We start from the raw sequence: 18,812 nt of genomic DNA on the forward strand, positions 1-18,812 counted from the left end.
TACGGAGAAGAGCCAATGGGAATTTAGGCGAGGATAAGGCCACGATATTGTTACAAAAAATTAAACTCAGTAAGATTCTTCCTTTTCAGTTCACTCTTTTTTTTATCATCTTCTTTTTCATCATCAAATGAGTACCGCAAATGCATCATCCACAACTACTGGGTTAGATATTGATTCTGGTTCAGTCATCAATAGATCAGGCAATGTCGCTACTTTGAGCACCAATGTGCCTACATCTAACATGACCACGATTGATACGAATGGTAATGTGTTTAAGGTTCCTGACTACTCAATAAAGGAGATCTTGCAAGCTATTCCAAAGCACTGTTACGACAGATCATTGATCAGATCGTTGGGTTACGTTGTGAGAGATATTTCCATGATGGTTTTGATTGGATACATTGGACATAGGTTCATTCCACAGATTGAAATCACAGGACACGAAACTGTGTCAACTGTACTTAGAGGTGCTGCTTGGATGTTTCAATCGTATGCAATTGGTTTGTTTGGATTTGGATTGTGGATTTTGGCTCATGAATGTGGACATGGTGCATTCTCGGACTACTCAAAGGTTAATGACGTTATTGGATGGGTTCTCCATTCCTACTTGATTGTTCCTTACTTTTCATGGAAATATAGTCATTCAAAGCACCACAAAGCTACTGGGCATTTGACAAAGGATATGGTTTTCGTCCCATATACAAAGCAAGAGTATTTGAAGAAAAGTAATGTCGAAAAAGTCGAAGATTTAATGGAGGAGAGTCCAATTTATACTTTTGCCGTATTGGTATTTCAACAATTGGGTGGTTTACAGTTTCACTTGGCCACTAATGCAACTGGACAAGAACACAAAGGAACAACATGGTATGGTAGATCACATTATTCCCCTACTTCCCCCATCTTTGAAAAACACCAATACTGGCACATTATCTTGTCTGACATTGGTATCATCACCACATTCACTGTTGTTTACCAATGGTACAAGACTTTCGGATTGTTCAATATGATGATCAACTGGTTTGTTCCATGGTTGTGGGTTAACCACTGGTTAGTATTTGTCACCTTCTTACAACACACAGACCCAACTATGTCCCACTACACCGCCAAAGAATGGACTTTTGCTCGTGGTGCAGCTGCTACAATTGACCGTAACTTTGGATTCATTGGTCAACATATTTTCCACGATATTATCGAAACCCACGTCTTACACCACTACGTTTCAAGAATTCCATTTTATAATGCAAGAGAAGCCACTGAAGCCATTAAAAAAGTCATGGGTGAACACTATAGATATGAAGGCGAATCAATGTGGTTAAGTGTATGGAAATGTCTTAGAAGATGTCAATTTGTTGATGATGATAAAGAAGATGCAAAGGGAGTATTGATGTTTAGAAACGCCAATGGACTTGGTGTTAAGCCAAAGAATTAGACCTTCTGTAAATAGCTTGTATATTTGTCAGTATTTATTATTATATTCCTTAAGGATTGCAATTCTTTTGTACCCGCTTTTGTACCTCTGGATTTTTTTCAAAAAATTTTTCAGAGCCAAATGATCTGATTATATTTCGTAATACTTTGCACACCTCACATACACAAAGCATTTCACCATGACTAGTGTGCTACGCAACGTTTTAAAGAGTGGGAGATTACAAAGGCTCGCGCTTCCGCACTTGGTCAAACCACAACAATCGTGTGTGTTATCGAGGGGCTTCCAAACATCGCTACGTTCATTTGATGACTTGAAACAAAAACAACCAGAGACTTATGAAGAGGAGAAAGTTATCATTGATGAGATAATCAAGAACCTTCCTGAAGAAGATATCAAGGCGTCCAAGAGAATCAGAAATATCGGTATTTCAGCTCATATTGACTCTGGTAAGACAACATTTACCGAGCGTGTTTTATTCTACACTGGTAGAATTAAAGCTATTCATGAGGTGAGAGGACGTGATTCAGTTGGAGCCAAGATGGATCATATGGACTTGGAAAGAGAAAAAGGTATCACTATTCAATCGGCAGCTACGTATTGTTCATGGGATAAGGATAACAAGTCGTATCATTTCAACTTGATTGATACTCCAGGACATATTGATTTCACAATTGAAGTTGAAAGAGCTTTGCGTGTTTTGGATGGTGCTGTTTTGGTTGTTTGTGCAGTTGCTGGAGTTCAATCACAAACTGTTACTGTTGATAGGCAAATGCGTCGTTACAATGTTCCAAGAGTTACATTTATCAACAAGATGGATCGTATGGGAGCTAATCCATGGAGAGCTATTGAACAAATTAACTTGAAATTGAAAATGCCAGCTGCTGCTATACAAGTCCCAATTGGTGCTGAAGATGAGTTGAAAGGTGTTGTCAATATCATTGATCGTGTTGCTTTGTACAATGAAGGATCACAAGGTGAAACTATTAGAACTGCTGAAGTTCCTGAAGACTTGAAGGAATTGGTTGAAGAAAAAAGAGCATTGTTGATTGAAACTTTGGCAGATGTTGATGAAGAAATGGCTGATATTTACTTGGAAGGTGAAGAACCAACTGTTGAACAAATCAAGGCTGCTATTAGACGTGCTACCATTGGAAGAAAGTTTACTCCTGTGCTTATGGGTTCAGCTTTGGCCAATAGAGGTATTCAACCAGTATTGGATTCAGTCGTCGACTACTTGCCTCAGCCTAATGAGATTTTAAACACTGGTTTAGAACTCCACAAAGATGGAAGTGAGACGCCAATTAACTTAATTCCATCCAGTGCTGCTCCATTTGTTGGATTGGCATTCAAGTTGGAAGAAGGTCCATATGGTCAATTGACTTATATCAGAGTATATCAAGGTAAATTGAAGAAAGGTGCGTACATGACTCACGTCAAGACTGGTAAGAAGGTCAAGGTTTCAAGATTGGTGAGAATGCATTCAAATGATATGGAGGATGTTGCTGAAGTTGGAAGTGGTGAAATTTGCGCCACATTTGGTATTGACTGTGCTTCTGGTGACACTTTTATTGGTCAAGGATTATCAAAGGAAATTGCCATGAGCTCAATGTTTGTTCCTGAAGCTGTTATCTCGTTAAGTATTGCTCCCAAGACAAAGGACAATGGTGCATTCTCCAAAGCTATGAATAGATTTCAAAAGGAGGATCCAACTTTCAAAGTTCATTACGATTCTGAATCAAAAGAGACTATTATTTCCGGAATGGGAGAATTGCATTTGGAAATTTACGTTGAAAGAATCAAGAGAGAATATGGAGTTGATTGTGTTACTGGAAAACCACAAGTTGCTTATAGAGAAGCCATTACAGCTCCAGCCAACTTTGATTTCACCCACAAGAAACAATCTGGAGGTGCTGGTCAATATGGTAGAGTTGTTGGTGAAATGAAGCCAATTGAAGGTGAAAATAAATTCGAGACTCAAATTGTTGGTGGTAAAATTCCTGAGAAATTCTTGTTGGCATGTAACAAAGGTTTTGATGATTGTTTGGAGAAAGGTCCATTGATTGGACACAAAGTCTTGGGTGTTTCTATGCTTATTAATGATGGTCAAACACACGTGGTGGATTCTTCTGAATTGGCATTTAGAACTGCTACTCAAGGTGCGTTTAGACAAGCATTCCTTAATGCAGCACCAGTGATTTTAGAGCCAATTATGAATGTTGAAATCACTGCACCAAACGAGTTCCAAGGTTCTGTTGTTGGGTTAGTTAACAAGTTGGGTGGTATGATTAATGAGACTGTCAATGGACAAGATGAGTTTACAGTTACAGCTGAGTGTTCATTGAATTCAATGTTTGGATTCTCCACTAGTTTAAGAGCATGTACTCAAGGTAAGGGTGAATTTTCATTAGAATTCCTCAAGTATGCTCAAGCTAGTCCACAATTGCAAAAACAATTAATCAGTGATTACGAAAAGGCTCATGCTACAAAGAAGTGAGACCTGAATTTAGACAAATATATTCTTGTAAATAAAGTGTTATAGACAATGATTTAATCTACATATTTGAACAAAAGCTTTATACAAAATTCGTAATTTTTTTTTTTTAATATTATATTTTATAAACTTATAAAACTTGGAATTGGTTAAACAACAGAATGAAATGATGATGTAAGTGACATGATTAATTGGTGACATTGTTCCCCTTCAGCCCACGCTTCGTAAGAACAATATATGGTCTTTTTTTCTTCTCTTTCCCAGATGATGAAATATACTATTAACAAAAAAAAAAAAGTTGACTATTACACAGTGTTTTCTTTCTTTGAACTCCTTTGCCCCACCATTCTTCTCTTTGCGAGATAGATAACGTTGAACTTTCAATTCAAAAGAAAAATTTAAGCCTTAGCCAAAGCTTTCTTGGTGGTGTATCTTCTTTGCTTTTTCAAAACCATAACTTGGAATCTTTCAAAGTCGCTTAATTGACTTCTCTTTTCCTTGGTAGCCAATTTCTTAGCCCAAGCAGATGAAGCCCATTTGCTGTCAACTTCAGAAGCAGCCCATTTCTTTTGGACGGTGGCGGATCTAGCACCTCTTGGCAAGTTTGGCAAGACAATTGGGGTCAAGGTAACCTTGGCTAATGAGATAGCTTGTCTTGGTACTTTTGGACCATCGATTAAAGCCTAGAAGAAGGTACAAGTTAGTATAGGGTTCGTATAAGGTGTAGGAAGAGTGAGGAGGTTCCAAGACAGGAATCTTTGACATTTAGATCAAAGACTATTACCACAAACGAGAAGGCAAAAACAGCATGCACTGCATAGCTCTAGTGCTACTGGTTATCTCGATACTTTGTCTTGTAACGCTCCTCCATTTTGAAGTAACTCTGTCCCATTTTCGTTGTGGGTTAAAAAAACATACTCTTTTTTGATCAATAATTTCAACAATGGTGGCCAAGTTTTTGTTGTCAACTAAGACGATACGTCCAACTTCAACAAATCTCCAGTTGGCAGCTTTAACAGTGGATGACATCTTTGGTTTTGTATGTGTTGTAGTTAATTAGATGGGTTGAAGATCGTGAAAACTTTGTATATGATGAAAATTAAATTTTTGTTTTTTCTCTCTTAGTGAGAAAGTAAAATTTGTTAGTAGATGGTAGCAGTTCACTCACTGTAGAAAAAAAACAGTCACACAAAAGATCTAAAGTGTGAGAGTAAGTGAGACAGAAATAGAAAGAGAAAATATTATTCTAATGTGTGTGTAGATAACAACAAATAAATCACGTGTATACAAACTCACTAGGTCAAAGCCCTAATATGAATAAATCACCAGAAACAACAAAATCTCTAATCAAAATATCAAAAAGTATTAAAACAGACAATGTCATTGCACTCAAATTCCTGTGCATTCTCCAAATTGACCAATAGAAAAGACATTGTTAAGTAAGTTATCTCAGTCTATTACTTGCAAAAGCTAAGAATCAGATTGATGTGATTATTACAAAAGACTAGTCTATTTTCTATCTTCTGATTTCTATTACAAATTCAATTTCTGTGATGACCTATAATTTGCGTTCTAGAGTATTTACATCCGAAACACGCCTAGTTTCACTATGGAGTGAATACATCATGCGACAATTTTATTAACTGAGAGTTGGATTTGTATATAGAGAGTACTTTGTCAATGGAAGAAAGGAATTCTGGTGAAGATTGTAATACCAAATACAGAACTTTACATGCACTCTCTTGTCTCTCCCAAAGGATGGTTTCACTGACATCTTCCTAAATTAGTAAAACCTTCTAAGTAGATCTACTATATCCTTTCTAACCAAAGGTCATAGCTGTTTTGCAGCATCTTTCAATTTCATTTTTCTTCTTCTTTTGAAAATTGGTGGTGCGAAATTAGTCACCGGAGTAATACACACACACACGCACACAGCACGACCCAACGACCAATTGGCTGTATGATCTATAGCCGAAGATTGCAAACTATCGCTCGTATAATGTCAACGTCTTCATCCACAACAGCTTCAGCAGCAGCAGCAGCAACAGCAGCAAAGAAACCATCCGTACAACAACCAAAATGGTATGAACCAAGTGATAAATCATCATCTAAACCAAAGTTGAAGTTTTACAATTCCTTAACACGTACCAAGAATGACTTTTACCCAATAAAACCAGGTCATATAACTTGGTATAGCTGTGGTCCAACTGTTTACGATCACTCTCATATGGGGCATGCTAGAAACTATGTGTCAACTGATATCTGTAGAAGAATCTTGCAAGATTACTTTGGATACAATGTCTTATTTGTTCAAAATGTTACAGACATTGACGATAAAATTATCATAGCTGCTCGTCAACAACACCTTTTCGAGGAAAAGATTGTTAGTCAATACAAGGAGGTGAAAGAAGTTTTGGAGTTATCAAAGACTTACTTGAAATATTACGTGGAAAAGAACTTGCCTGAATTTAAAGGTAATGTGGAGACTGATTTCATCACATGGTCTCAATCTGTACCCAATATTGAGGAAATTAAGAAAGAAAAGCCTAAGTTTCCAATGTATGTAAAGGCCGTGGTAAGAGCACTCAATGCCATCAATGACAACAATATCTCGTTTGCCAACTTTTTGGATGAGATAAAGGATGTTGCTGTTGTATACTTGGACAAGGAACATGGCGCATCAGTAACCGAGCCCGGCATTTTTAAAAAATTACCATTATTTTGGGAAAACAAGTATAATGAAGATATGTCAAAGCTTAACGTTTTACCACCATCAGTGACTACAAGAGTTTCCGAGTATGTTCCTGATATCATTGAATATGTTGACAAGATCATCGCCAATGGTTATGCCTACGCAACCGAGGATGGATCTGTGTATTTCGATACAGTGAAATATGAACACTCAAAACACGATTATGCCAAATTGCAACCTTGGAACAAAGGTGACATGAGCTTGATTAATGATGGTGAAGGTTCTTTGAGTTTGGGAAATACGAAACGTAGTCCTAGTGATTTTGCATTATGGAAGGCATCCAAGCCTGGTGAACCTGCATGGGACTCGAAATGGGGTAAAGGAAGACCCGGATGGCATATTGAGTGTTCAGTGATGGCATCCGATATTACTGGCTCACAAATGGATATACACAGCGGTGGTGTTGATTTATGTTTCCCTCACCATGATAACGAGTTGGCACAATCTGAAGCATACTTTGACAACAACCAGTGGGTCAACTATTTTATGCATAATGGTCATTTACACATTCAGGGCCAAAAGATGTCGAAATCATTGAAAAATTTTATCACAATTAACGACGCTTTGAAGGACTTTAGCTCGAGGCAATTGAGATTTGTTTTTGCATTATGTCCATGGAACAAACCATTGGACTTTAAAGACAGCTTAATTAGCGAAGTGATGTCAATCGAATCCACCTTTAACAAGTTTTTCACAAATGTTCGTGCGTTGAACAACGAGTACAAGCATAAAGTGGAGAAAGGAGAATACGTTTCCAAACGTATTGGAGAACATGAGAAACAATTGTATGCCGATTTGAGCAAAACTCAAGATGATGTTGACGTTGCTTTTAATGACAATTTATCTAGTGGTGATGCTATCAAATGTTTGGTGGAGTTAGTTTCCAAGAGTAACAATTATATACAGTTGGCAACTACTGGAAAGAGTGAGCTCCGAATTGAAGTTTTGTTGCTGGTTACATCGTGGATTCTGAAAATTCTCAATATTTTAGGGTTCCAGTCTAGACCTGATAAGTTTGGTTGGGTTGATGAATCAGCATCAAGCGAGGGTTCAGGTTCGGCAGAAGATGTTGCAATGCCATATGTTAAAGCATTGGCACAATTTAGAGACCAAGTGAGAAATTTAGCCATCAAAAAGGCTGACTTGAAGGAGTTCTTGTCTGCTTCTGATTCCATCCGATCAGACTTGATCAATCTCAATGTGTCTTTAGATGATAGACCGGATGGAAATGCCTTAGTCAAGTTTCTCAATGAATCAGAGAAACAACAATTGCTCAGTCAACAAGAAGCCAAGGCAAAACAACTGGCCGAAAAGGAAGCCAAAAGAAAAGAACAGGAAGCATTGAAGGCAAAGAAAGAGGCAGAGAAATTGGCTCAACTGAAAATTCCTCCTAGCGAATTGTTCAAAAATGATCCATCATACAAAGAGTTTGATGAAATGGGAATTCCAACAATTGATAGTAAAGGGGAAGAAATCAGTAAGAGTATGAAAAAGAAGTTAACAAAACAATATCAGCAACAAGAGAGGCTTCATAATGAGTATTTGAAGTCAATTGGAGAATCTTCCTGATTGTAGATATCGTATATATATATATATTTATGTAATGAAAAGTAAGAATAGATTACAGTCGTTATTACGCGTCTTGTTAAAATTTCATTCTATTTTTTTTTTCTTCCTCTTTGAATCGCGTAAACAAATCAAAACAAATCACACACACACACACACACACACACACGAAGGTAAATTGCCATTCACAAGACTCCATCATGGGAAGATTATTAGGATTGGAGCTTAATAACTTTAAGTCATATCGGGGCAAAACTAATATAGGTTTTGGCTCCTCCAACTTTGTGTCAATCATTGGTCCAAATGGTTCGGGAAAGTCAAATATGATGGATGCTATATCTTTTGTTTTGGGATTGAACTCGACCCAACTTCGGTCAAAACACTTGAGAGATTTGATATATAGAGGAAGAAAAGATACGCCAGTTGATTTAGACGACAGTGGTTTAGATCTTGAGCAAGATCCCAGGTCAGCATACGTTTTGGCTATTTATCAAAAAAATGACGGAGAAATATTACGATTGAAGAGGTCAATTTCAACAAGTGGAAGCACAGAGTATCAAATCAATGATCAATCTGTAACTAGGTTAAATTATACAGCAACTTTGAAGCAAGAAAACATCTTGGTAAAGGCTAGGAATTTTCTCGTATTTCAAGGTGATGTTGAGCAAATTGCCTCACAGAATCCAAAGGACTTGTCTGCTATGATTGAACATATTAGTGGCTCCAACGAGTATATTGAAGAATATGAACGATTGAAAGATGAAAGGGACCGCGCCCATGAAGTTACCAATGAAGTGTTTTCAAGAAAGAGAACTCTTAATTCAGAGTCTAAGCAGTACAAGGAGCAAGCTTCTGAACAGCGTCAATTTGAAAAGAGTCTCATTTTGAGAAATGATCTTGTCAAGAAATTAAATTTGTATCAATTGTATCATAATGAAAATAAGCATAACCAATTGAAGAAGGAAATTAGGTCAAAGAATGACCTCTTGCAAGAGATGAAAAGTGAACTTTCGAAAACGGAGAAATTATACAAATCATTTACTTCAGAGTATTCGAAAATATCACTTGAGTCAAAGAGTCACGCAAAGCAAATCGAACAGTCTAACCAAAAAGTAGAATCGACTAAGCGAGGCTTGATTCCTTTGGAATCGAATAAGGTATCATTATCCTCAAAACTCAAATCACAGGAAAACAAAGTATCCGATTTGGAAGTCGACATTGAGTCACAAAAGGCACAAATTAAGAAGCTTGAAAAACAACTTGGTGATAGTAAAAAGTTGTTTAAAGATTTTGAAGAACAAGTGAGGGCTTCAATAGCCGCATCATCAAGTTTAAACATACCAGAAGAAGGCCAAAAAGAATATGAAAAGCTTAGAGCGGAGTATCTAGCAGCTAGTGGATCCGAGTTGGAGGAACATATTTCCTTATTGATGAATGAAAAGGATTCCTTAACAATTAAAGAAAAGAGTTTAATTAGTCAAAAATCCAATGCTGATTTAAGAATACAAGATCTTCAATCGAGTCTCAATTTGGAGTTGAAATCAAAGTTGAATGATTTGAATAATGAAATTGCCCAAATTTTGAACAAGAAGGAAGAGAAAAATGCAGCAAGAGATAAGCTTATCAAGCAAAAGGATTTATTCAATAAGGAAGAGTTTCAAATCAATACTGAGCTTAAGGATGTTTTGTTGAAATTGGAAGAATTGTCATCGCAACAACGTGAATCCAACAAACAAAAGAAATTGAGAGAAAACATATCTACTCTCAAGAGACTACTTCCAACTGGATCTATCAAAGGTTTGGTGCACGAATTAGTACGCCCAACTGAACAAAAATATGAGTCTGCTTTGCTGACAATATTGGGACGGAATTCTGATGCTATAATTGTGGAGACTGCCACAATTGCTTACAAATGTATTGATATTTTAAAGGAAAGGAGAGCAGGTGTAGCAACATTTATTCCATTGGATTCGGTTGAATTTGATCCAGTCAATTTGAGCTACTTGAGGTCTATCAATGATGCCGCCATTCCAGGAATGGATATTGTAGAGTATGAAGACAAATCACTTGGACCTGCAGTTGAATACATTGTGGGAAATGCATTGGTCGCTAATGATATCAATGCTGCTAGAAATATCAGATGGAGCTCTTCCAGGAAGTTTGAAAACAAAATCGTGACATTGCAAGGGTCTGTCATCCACAAATCAGGTCAAATGACTGGTGGTCAACAAATTCGCAGATCTTCTGCAAATATCAGTTGGAGCAAGCAAGAGTGGACAAAAATGAGTGAAAGAAAAGAGGCTTTACTATCTAAAGTGATGAAGTTACAAGAGACTAGACCAAAAGAATTGGAAATTAACTTGTTGGCTGAGGAAATCAGTCTGTTGGATGATCAATTACCAGTGTTGAAGAACCAAAAGTCGTCATTGGAAAGAGCCATCAATGATAAGCTCAGTGAAATTGATTTCCTGAAGAAACAATGTGAAAAATTTGAAGAAACATTGACTGAAATGAAACTGGATTTTAAAAGGATTGATGGTGAAATTTCCAAAACGAAGAAGGAGATTAAAGAGGCAAAATCTGCTATATACCAAGATTTTTGCAAAAAGTGGAAGATTAAAGATGGTATTGAAAAGTATGAGGAATTGCATGGCACTGCTTTGAGAACACGTGCAAAAGAAAGATCATTGTTTTTGAAATCAATTTCAGTGTTGCAAAATCGATTAGACTTTGACGCAAGTCGATGCGAAGAGACAGAATCGCGCAGAAATGTTATCAAGAATCAAATTGTAGATTTGAAGGATGAGTTGAATAATGTGCTTGAAGAAAGGAAGAAGTTGGAGGATGAGCTTGATATCGCCCAGGCCGAAAATGAGGTCTTAAAGAAGGAGCAGAAGAAGATAGAACAGCTCTTGGAGTCTAAATTGAAGTCATCCAAAATCGTTGAGACCAATTTAGCTGAAAAGTCGCTGGAGGTGGCAAGTCTTTCCAAAGAGATTATTGAACAGGAAGAAAGGCTACTAAAGCTCGATTCCATTAGAGCCAATGTCTTGAAGAACTGCAAGATACAAAATATAATCTTGCCATTGGAGAAAGGTGATCTTGACCATATTTCAATGGGTGAAGACTCTGATGAAACATTGAATGAAATTTACAAAATTGAGATTGATTATGAAATGCTTGATGACAAATACAAGGAAACGTATAGTCCTAAATTGGAAGCCGAGCTTGAGGTGATGCTTCAAAATACTATTGAGAATTTGGAGAAATTGACTCCAAATGCTAAAGCCTTGGAGAGATTCAAAGAAGTCGAAAACAAATTGAGGGGTTACGACAAAGATTATACAGTTGCACGTCAAAATGAAAGAAAAGCAGCTGATAAGTTTAGAGAAATTAGTGAAAAGAGATATGACAAGTTTATGGAAGCGTTCAATCATATCTCAGGTTGTATTGATGCCACTTATAAAGAATTGACCAAATCCAGCTTGTCTCCAATGGGTGGATCAGCATTTTTGATTCTTGAAGATGAAGACAGTCCTTATTCTTCAGGGGTGAAATACCACGCAATGCCTCCTATGAAACGATTTCAGGATATGGAGTTGTTATCAGGAGGTGAAAAGACCATGGCGGCATTGGCTTTACTATTTGCCATTCATTCCTTCCAACCAGCACCATTTTTCGTTTTGGATGAAATCGATGCTGCTTTAGATAACAACAATGTGGCCAAAATCGGTAATTACATTAGAAACCATGCTGGACCAAACTTTCAAGTTATTGTTATTTCGTTAAAGAATAACTTGTATGAAAAGTCAGATGCATTGGTGGGAATATACCGAGAGCAAAGAGAAAATAGTTCCAAAACCGTAACTCTTGACTTGAGTGAGTATCCAGATGAAGATCAGCCATTACAAGGAAACCCAGTAGTTGCTGTATAGATGGAAGAGTTGTGTAGATTAGTAAATGAATAATGGGATAACTGTGATTGGTCTCCAAATGCTGCAAAAAAAGAAAAAAAATAAAATAAGATGGCATCGCTTAATCTCACACTAACCGATGTTTACGAGGATACGAACAACACAGACACTACTATGGACCATTCAAAGAGCATACTCGAGCAAAACCCCCACAAAGAAACAAGAGAAGGTATCTTCATTGTTGAAATATTTCAAAAAGACAAAACGAAGAAAAGATTTGTCAGATCCAACTCATCCTAGTAATGTAACCTTTCTTGAAATATGCCGGTTTCTCAAGGATTACAGCAGCCAAACGCATTCAGATATCACAGATAAAGACATTCATAACCCTTACGATATAGTTAAGGCATTTTTACCGTTTCAAAGGCGACATCACGTTATACCGAATGTGAAAATATGGGGTATTTCACACAATGGAGACGGATTAGCAATAATACCCAAATCAATGTATGCTTCTGAATACACTGATTCGGAAAGTGTGCTCGGGAAATACACAGTTTTGATGATTCCCAAAACTACCGTGGGCGACAAGGTTAAAGTGTTGCTTAAGATGCATCATGAATTTTATGCCGAGGGTGAATTAATTGAAGTTTTGAACAAAGGTCTGCGGGAGAGTAAGAGGAATGAACGAATGATATTATGTAAACACTTTCAGGAGTGTAATGGGTGTCAGTTACAAATGTTATCGTATCCTGAACAGTTATTGTTTAAGCAAAATGTTATTAAAACGGCGTATCAAATGTTTTATCCAAATTTGAAAATTGACCACGAGTTGGGTATAGTTAATCCATCGCCACTTCAGTATTCCTATAGAACAAAGCTTACGCCACATTTTGAGGTACGAGATGGAAAATGCACGAAATTGGGATTTCAACATGTAAATAATAGAGGTAAGATAGATGTTGAAAACTGTCCCATTTCTACAGTGGAGATAAATGACAAGCTACATCAAGCTAGGGCAAAGTATCTACAAGGTCCACCAATGAAGCAATTAACTTTGAGACAGAGCTTGCGTGTTGACCATGATACAGGAGAATTCTATGAGACTGCGTTGGAAGGACAATCAAAGGTTATTACGGAAAAGATTGAAGATTTCATTTACCAGTTTGATTCGAATTGCTTTTTCCAAAACAACAACTCAATCTTGCCATCAGTTTTGGATTATATTCGTTATCATATGAAACAGTTAACACAGGTTGAGAATGTGGTAGATACGTATTGTGGTGTCGGATTCTTTGGCATCGCATTATCAAATTTTCATGATAAGTTGAATGTGTTTGGTATTGAAATTAGTGAATCAAGCATCAAGTATGCAAACCACAACATGAAGTTGAATGGTCTTTACCCCGAGAGAACAAAGTTTATCTTGGGAGACGCATCTAATATCTTTGGCAATGACGAGTTCAAGAAAAGTGGTATCAAAGGTAAAGGAAGCGTTGTGATAGTTGACCCGTCTAGAAAAGGGTCTGATGAGGTGTTTCTAAGGCAGCTTTTGCAATTTGAACCAGATATGATTGTTTATGTTAGTTGCAATGTGTTTACCCAGGCTCGAGACTTGGCCAATTTTGAAAAATTACAAGGTGAGAGTCAAAAATATAAAGTTGAAGATGTTGTGGGGTTTGATTTCTTTCCCCAGACAAAACACGTTGAATCTGTTGCTATATTGAAGAAAATTACATGTACATAGAATATCAATATTCATCAGCTTCTTTCAACAACTCATCAATCACATCAAACATTGCATCAACTCCCCAATCTACTCTTATTCTTTGCTTTCCTTTTGTAATGAAGTCACTATCTCTAATCTTTTCTTGTAAAAAGTATTGCAATCCGCGTAGTAAAGTGATTTGATCTTTGGCTTTGATTACCCGCTCGACTAACAATCTGTCATCAAATAAATGGTCATTTTTACTAGACTTGTCAATCACCATTCCTGCTCCCAACTGATTCTTTCTCGACTTTTTTCCAACTTGATCTAAAAAAGTTACAAGCAAAACTTCAATAAATAAAGTGGTGTCTGCCGATGATGTCAAAAAATTGACTGTTTTCAATGAATGCAAAGGTAAAGAATCCTCAGCCAAGAGGTACCCATAGAACCTTCCAAGATTTAAAATCTTTTTCAATTTAGTCTCCTCATCGCCATCATGGATACCCAAAATATTGACTTCTTCGTCGTCAGCATCACCACCGTCCAATTCCTTAATCAAATCCCACAACATAAACTGAAACGTTTTCCTAAAAGAATGCGAGTCACATAAATTGTTAGCTAATACTGCATAGTATGGATTCCATGAAGGCTCAATGGTGGTGCAATGGATCAAGACTTTTGGTATTTCTCTCTCTTGGGCTCTTTTCAACGCCAATTTATCCAACTTAGTCCTAGCATCAACAAAGTCAGTAGCTGACATGATTGAAATGAAAACTGCCCTACGGATGTCGGTGTTCATTCTCTGTGCTTTGGCTAGTTCCAACCAGTTAGGCTCGGCTGCATCAAGAACATCGTTGATCTCGAACTCGTTAGAGTCGGCACTTGGTTTATCAATAGCATCATTTCCTTTCCAGGCAGATCCAACTAACCACCACTTTCCTCTGGACTCAACGTTGTGTATATCATCTAAAGACACCTGTATAGGATCACCACCTTTGTTGTTATTTATACTGCTTAAAAATTTCTTAAGCCTAATGGATAACTGATGGTTTCCTTCATTTAGCACCTTCATTTTGTTGTTCTTCAAAGTGGATATCGTATCAATCAAGAACTGAATTCTTGAAGTTTTAAGTTCTGGCAGTAACTTTGCATACTTTTCATTCAACAAGACAATGATATCTTTTAAAGATGATGGATCATCGGTACGCATTTGATTTCCTGAACTTCTAATCAATCGTAACAACAAGTCTGCATTGTTTTCGTTCAAGTTCAAAATGAGTTCTCTCACAATATCATACAACACTTTCGAAGACAATAAATGGAACAAATACACTGACGACAACAAGGTTATCAAATTCGAAGCTTCGGTTTTCTTATTACTGTCTTTATTAAATTGCTCGAATTTTTCAACCAATGTTTGAATAAAGTGGGCACCAAACTCAACCCCTTGTAGTCTGTATATAGCAGCAACGAGACACGCGTGCAAGTAGACAAATGTATCCAATAACCTACCTTGTTGGATAACACCATCGAGAATGACATTTGTAAGCTGTTCGTTCACCACTTGTCTCGGATGAGACATGAAAAGATTTTGAATCTCATTGACAATAGATGATATGTTAGCCTCTGAAAGTTTATTCATGGGACCTTTGATGGCTTTGCGTAAACTCAAGACTTCTTCAGAATCTCCATTTTGTGCCTCCATAGCCATTTTTCGGCGTAATGCTGGAGGAATATACCTTTGTTCGGAAGTAGGGGTGTCATCACGGTCTTCATTGTCAGCACCAGGAGCAACATACGGATTCTCCCTCTCTCGTTCTTCTTCTGATGAAGAGTAGTCTGACTCCTCTTCCTCTACTTCCTCCTCCAGCTCTTCACTGGGAACCTCTTCCCCTTTTTCATTTATGAAATCTAATCCATCTAACAAATGGTTCAAATCATCGTCATCTGCGTCCGGCAAGTCATCGGTTTTCTTGATACCCAATTTCTTTGCATAATATTCAAGATCATCGTCATCGCGAGATAAGCTGGAGCCCGGAGGAGCTGCATACTTTGTACTTTCCTTGATTTTACGCTTATCAACTTTTAATTCACTATCGGAGTCAGAAGATACTTCTTCTGCATCACTGTGATCTGAGAAATCCAAGTCTAGTCCATCCAAAAGACCCCCTATTACATCGTCATCATCAGTTTTGCTCAATTTTGATTTTTTACCATTTTTCAATCCAAGCTTTTTAGCATAGTATTCAATCTCCTCATCATCTTTTTGAGAAACAGCATCACTGGGCTTTGGTTGAGTTTTTTTCTTTTTGTCAATCTTCTCTGTCTCATGATCTGATGCATCATCAAAACCATCAAATTCAGACTCTTCGCCAGACGAGTACAGTTCGCTTTCACTAAATGAGTCGTCTTCCAAGTCGTCCTCTTTAACAACCCTAACCTCTCCATTACTCTTTCTCAAGCCATTGGCTTTCTTTTCCTTTAATCGTCGCAAAGCCTCCATAGGGTCCTTCTCAGCTCCACTAGATTCATCAATCAGTAGATCATCATCATCGTCGAGATCATCTTCTTTTACAATTCTTATCTCGCTCTGTTTTCTTGAGCCATTCTTTTTCTTTTCTTTCAAAAGACGTAATGCTTCAAGTGGGTCCGTTGTCTCCTCCTCTTCCTCCTCACTGTACATTTCGTCAATGTCCTCCAGTCCAGAAAAGTCTGAAACAGAATCGTCCTTCAAGTCGTCTTCCTTCATTACTTTTAAACCAGCTGATGCTTTAATACTCTTTTGCTCCTTTAATTTCCTCAACTTTTCCATCACGTCATCTGCTTCACCGTTTGAATGTTTAGTTCCATTAGTTTTCGGACTTTTACCCTTTTGTTCTTTTGAATGGGATGCTTTAGGATTTGCAGCTACTGCTTTTCCATTTGGTTTCAGTTTTTGCTTCTTTAAAGCACGTTCTTGTTTTCTCTTCTCTTTTCTTGATAGCACTTTGCTTGATTTCCTCTTTTTTGAATCAGTAGTGGGTTGAGCGCCATATCGAGTGTCATTTGAATCATATTCTCCTCTAGCTTGTTTGTCATTAATTTGCTCTAGGATTTGAGCTGGTAATTGAATAGTGCTTGAAGACTCCTTATGTCTGGGTTTAACCATATCCTTGGTGGAAATAATGTAGTGTTTACTGTACAAGTAGTAGTGGCTACTTTTCCTCAGATGATCATCTCTCTGTATGTTCTGAAAATTTATTTTATAGAATAAAATACACGTGACATGGTAGCTTATCAATTATGAGTGTGATTTTTTTCTCCTTCACTCTCTCAAATTCGCCAACCGATTGAAAGTGAGTTACCCAAAGACTTAGATACATCACCACTGGACACCCATTATGGTTGATTTAAGTAAATTGAAAGTGAACTTTAAACTAGTCAGTGATGTGCTATTGCTTACTGGAGCTGGTTTGTCTGTCTACTACTTGTTAAATGCAATATTAAACGAATATCTAGACAAGAGTATCAAGAGTTCAGAGTCAGATAAAAAGGGGAAAGGAATATTAAAGAAAATACAAACAGCTAATCCACATTTGAAAAACATCTCACTTAATCAATATGAAAAAACGTTGCTAAGTTCGCTTGTGACTCCAGATGAGATATCTGTTTCATTTGAAGATATTGGTGGGCTACAAGATATCATTGACGAATTGAGAGAGGCAGTGATGTTACCCTTAACTGATCCTGAACTATTTGCAGTTCATCTGAATTTAATCAAATCACCCAAAGGTGTTCTCTTTTATGGACCACCAGGCTGTGGTAAAACTATGCTTGCTAAAGCAATTGCTAAGGAAAGTGGGGCATTCTTTTTATCAATTAGAATGTCAACTGTTATGGACAAGTGGTATGGAGAATCAAATAAAATAGTGGATGCCATTTTTTCATTGGCAAATAAATTACAACCGTGTATTATTTTCATTGATGAGATAGATTCATTTTTAAGAGATAGGTCTTCAAGTGATCATGAAGTAAGTGCAATGTTGAAAGCTGAATTTATGACTTTATGGGATGGTTTGAAATCCAATGGACAAATAATGGTTTTGGGTGCAACTAATAGAAAAACCGATATTGATGAAGCATTTCTCAGAAGAATGCCAAAGACATTTGCCATTGGTAAGCCAGATGCTTCGCAAAGAAGATCAATTTTGTCAAAAATATTGAAGGATGCTAAAGTTGATGAACAAGAATTTAACTTGGAACTGATAGTGGAAAGAACTAGAGGTTATAGTGGGTCTGATTTGAGAGAATTGTGCAGAGAAGCAGCATTATTGCCAGTACGGGAATATATTAAGGAGAATTACAATTACAAGAGTGGGAAATTGAGTCGAGATGAAAATGATGACTTACCTGTTAGAGCATTGCAATCATCTGATTTTTATAGAATAATATCCACTCCAGTGACTGGAACTATACCAAGCATGGCCCTTGATTAGAAGCGTATATAACTTAATAAAGCATACAATTCTGTACTTCGTGTCTCTACCAAAAAAAATCACTTTGGTGATGATTGAAGATTCGCAGTTGAAAATTTTTTATTTCACAGTTGGACTACACTCTTTCTTTATTATCAACCACATAATCATCACCAATTCCATAGATATATATATATAGAAGATCAATATATATATATATATATATATTCATAATTGGAGAAGAAGAAATCCCATTTGAAATCACTCTACTTCCTTTATTATATATCGGCCTCTTCGAAGACCCTTGTATCTGAGTGGTATACGGGTTCAAAGCGAGGCCAAAATTAGAAATTCAAACTACCAAATCTGTTCCTAATAGAGTACTACATTATAAGGAACTGGAGATCAAATTACAGAAAGTAAAACACAGTTTGAGACATTCTGCATTGTAAGTTAGGTGGTTGCGTTACTTTGCTCTGTTGGGTCGGCTATAACGTT

At 37.0% G+C, this 18,812-nt stretch overlaps 8 protein-coding genes across 8 annotated transcripts; 6 read left to right on the top strand and 2 right to left on the bottom strand. All coding sequences in view use genetic code 12, as the record gives it.

The window, feature by feature from the left end:
• Nucleotides 1-127: 127 nt before the first annotated feature.
• FAD3 (Fad3p) lies at nt 128-1,429 on the top strand (the record flags this gene model as incomplete). The annotated part of the gene is made up of 1 exon (XM_067694904.1): nt 128-1,429. The coding sequence occupies one exon, from the start codon at nt 128-130 to the stop codon at nt 1,427-1,429; it is 1,302 nt and encodes a 433-aa protein (XP_067550083.1).
• Nucleotides 1,430-1,607: 178 nt separating this feature from the next.
• Nucleotides 1,608-3,923, top strand: I9W82_000058 (uncharacterized protein; the record flags this gene model as incomplete). The annotated part of the gene is made up of 1 exon (XM_067694959.1): nt 1,608-3,923. The coding sequence occupies one exon, from the start codon at nt 1,608-1,610 to the stop codon at nt 3,921-3,923; it is 2,316 nt and encodes a 771-aa protein (XP_067550084.1).
• Nucleotides 3,924-4,318: 395 nt separating this feature from the next.
• Nucleotides 4,319-4,949, bottom strand: RPL14 (60S ribosomal protein eL14; the record flags this gene model as incomplete). The annotated part of the gene is made up of 2 exons (XM_067694970.1): nt 4,319-4,603; nt 4,839-4,949. The coding sequence occupies 2 exons, from the start codon at nt 4,947-4,949 to the stop codon at nt 4,319-4,321; spliced, it is 396 nt and encodes a 131-aa protein (XP_067550085.1).
• A 970-nt stretch (nt 4,950-5,919) lies between these two features.
• Nucleotides 5,920-8,241, top strand: I9W82_000060 (cysteine--tRNA ligase; the record flags this gene model as incomplete). Its single annotated transcript, XM_067694982.1, has 1 exon — nt 5,920-8,241. The coding sequence occupies one exon, from the start codon at nt 5,920-5,922 to the stop codon at nt 8,239-8,241; it is 2,322 nt and encodes a 773-aa protein (XP_067550086.1).
• A 197-nt stretch (nt 8,242-8,438) lies between these two features.
• On the top strand, nt 8,439-12,173 carry SMC1 (cohesin subunit; the record flags this gene model as incomplete). Its single annotated transcript, XM_067694993.1, has 1 exon — nt 8,439-12,173. The coding sequence occupies one exon, from the start codon at nt 8,439-8,441 to the stop codon at nt 12,171-12,173; it is 3,735 nt and encodes a 1,244-aa protein (XP_067550087.1).
• A 118-nt stretch (nt 12,174-12,291) lies between these two features.
• Nucleotides 12,292-13,899, top strand: I9W82_000062 (uncharacterized protein; the record flags this gene model as incomplete). Its single annotated transcript, XM_067695004.1, has 1 exon — nt 12,292-13,899. The coding sequence occupies one exon, from the start codon at nt 12,292-12,294 to the stop codon at nt 13,897-13,899; it is 1,608 nt and encodes a 535-aa protein (XP_067550088.1).
• A 4-nt stretch (nt 13,900-13,903) lies between these two features.
• On the bottom strand, nt 13,904-17,008 carry SGD1 (Sgd1p; the record flags this gene model as incomplete). The annotated part of the gene is made up of 1 exon (XM_067695015.1): nt 13,904-17,008. The coding sequence occupies one exon, from the start codon at nt 17,006-17,008 to the stop codon at nt 13,904-13,906; it is 3,105 nt and encodes a 1,034-aa protein (XP_067550089.1).
• Nucleotides 17,009-17,240: 232 nt separating this feature from the next.
• On the top strand, nt 17,241-18,335 carry I9W82_000064 (uncharacterized protein; the record flags this gene model as incomplete). Its single annotated transcript, XM_067695026.1, has 1 exon — nt 17,241-18,335. The coding sequence occupies one exon, from the start codon at nt 17,241-17,243 to the stop codon at nt 18,333-18,335; it is 1,095 nt and encodes a 364-aa protein (XP_067550090.1).
• Nucleotides 18,336-18,812: the final 477 nt, after the last annotated feature.

The sequence above is a fragment of the Candida metapsilosis genome (genome assembly GCF_017655625.1).
Source record: "Candida metapsilosis strain BP57 chromosome Unknown scaffold1, whole genome shotgun sequence".
Lineage (NCBI taxonomy): Eukaryota > Fungi > Ascomycota > Pichiomycetes > Serinales > Debaryomycetaceae > Lodderomyces > Lodderomyces metapsilosis.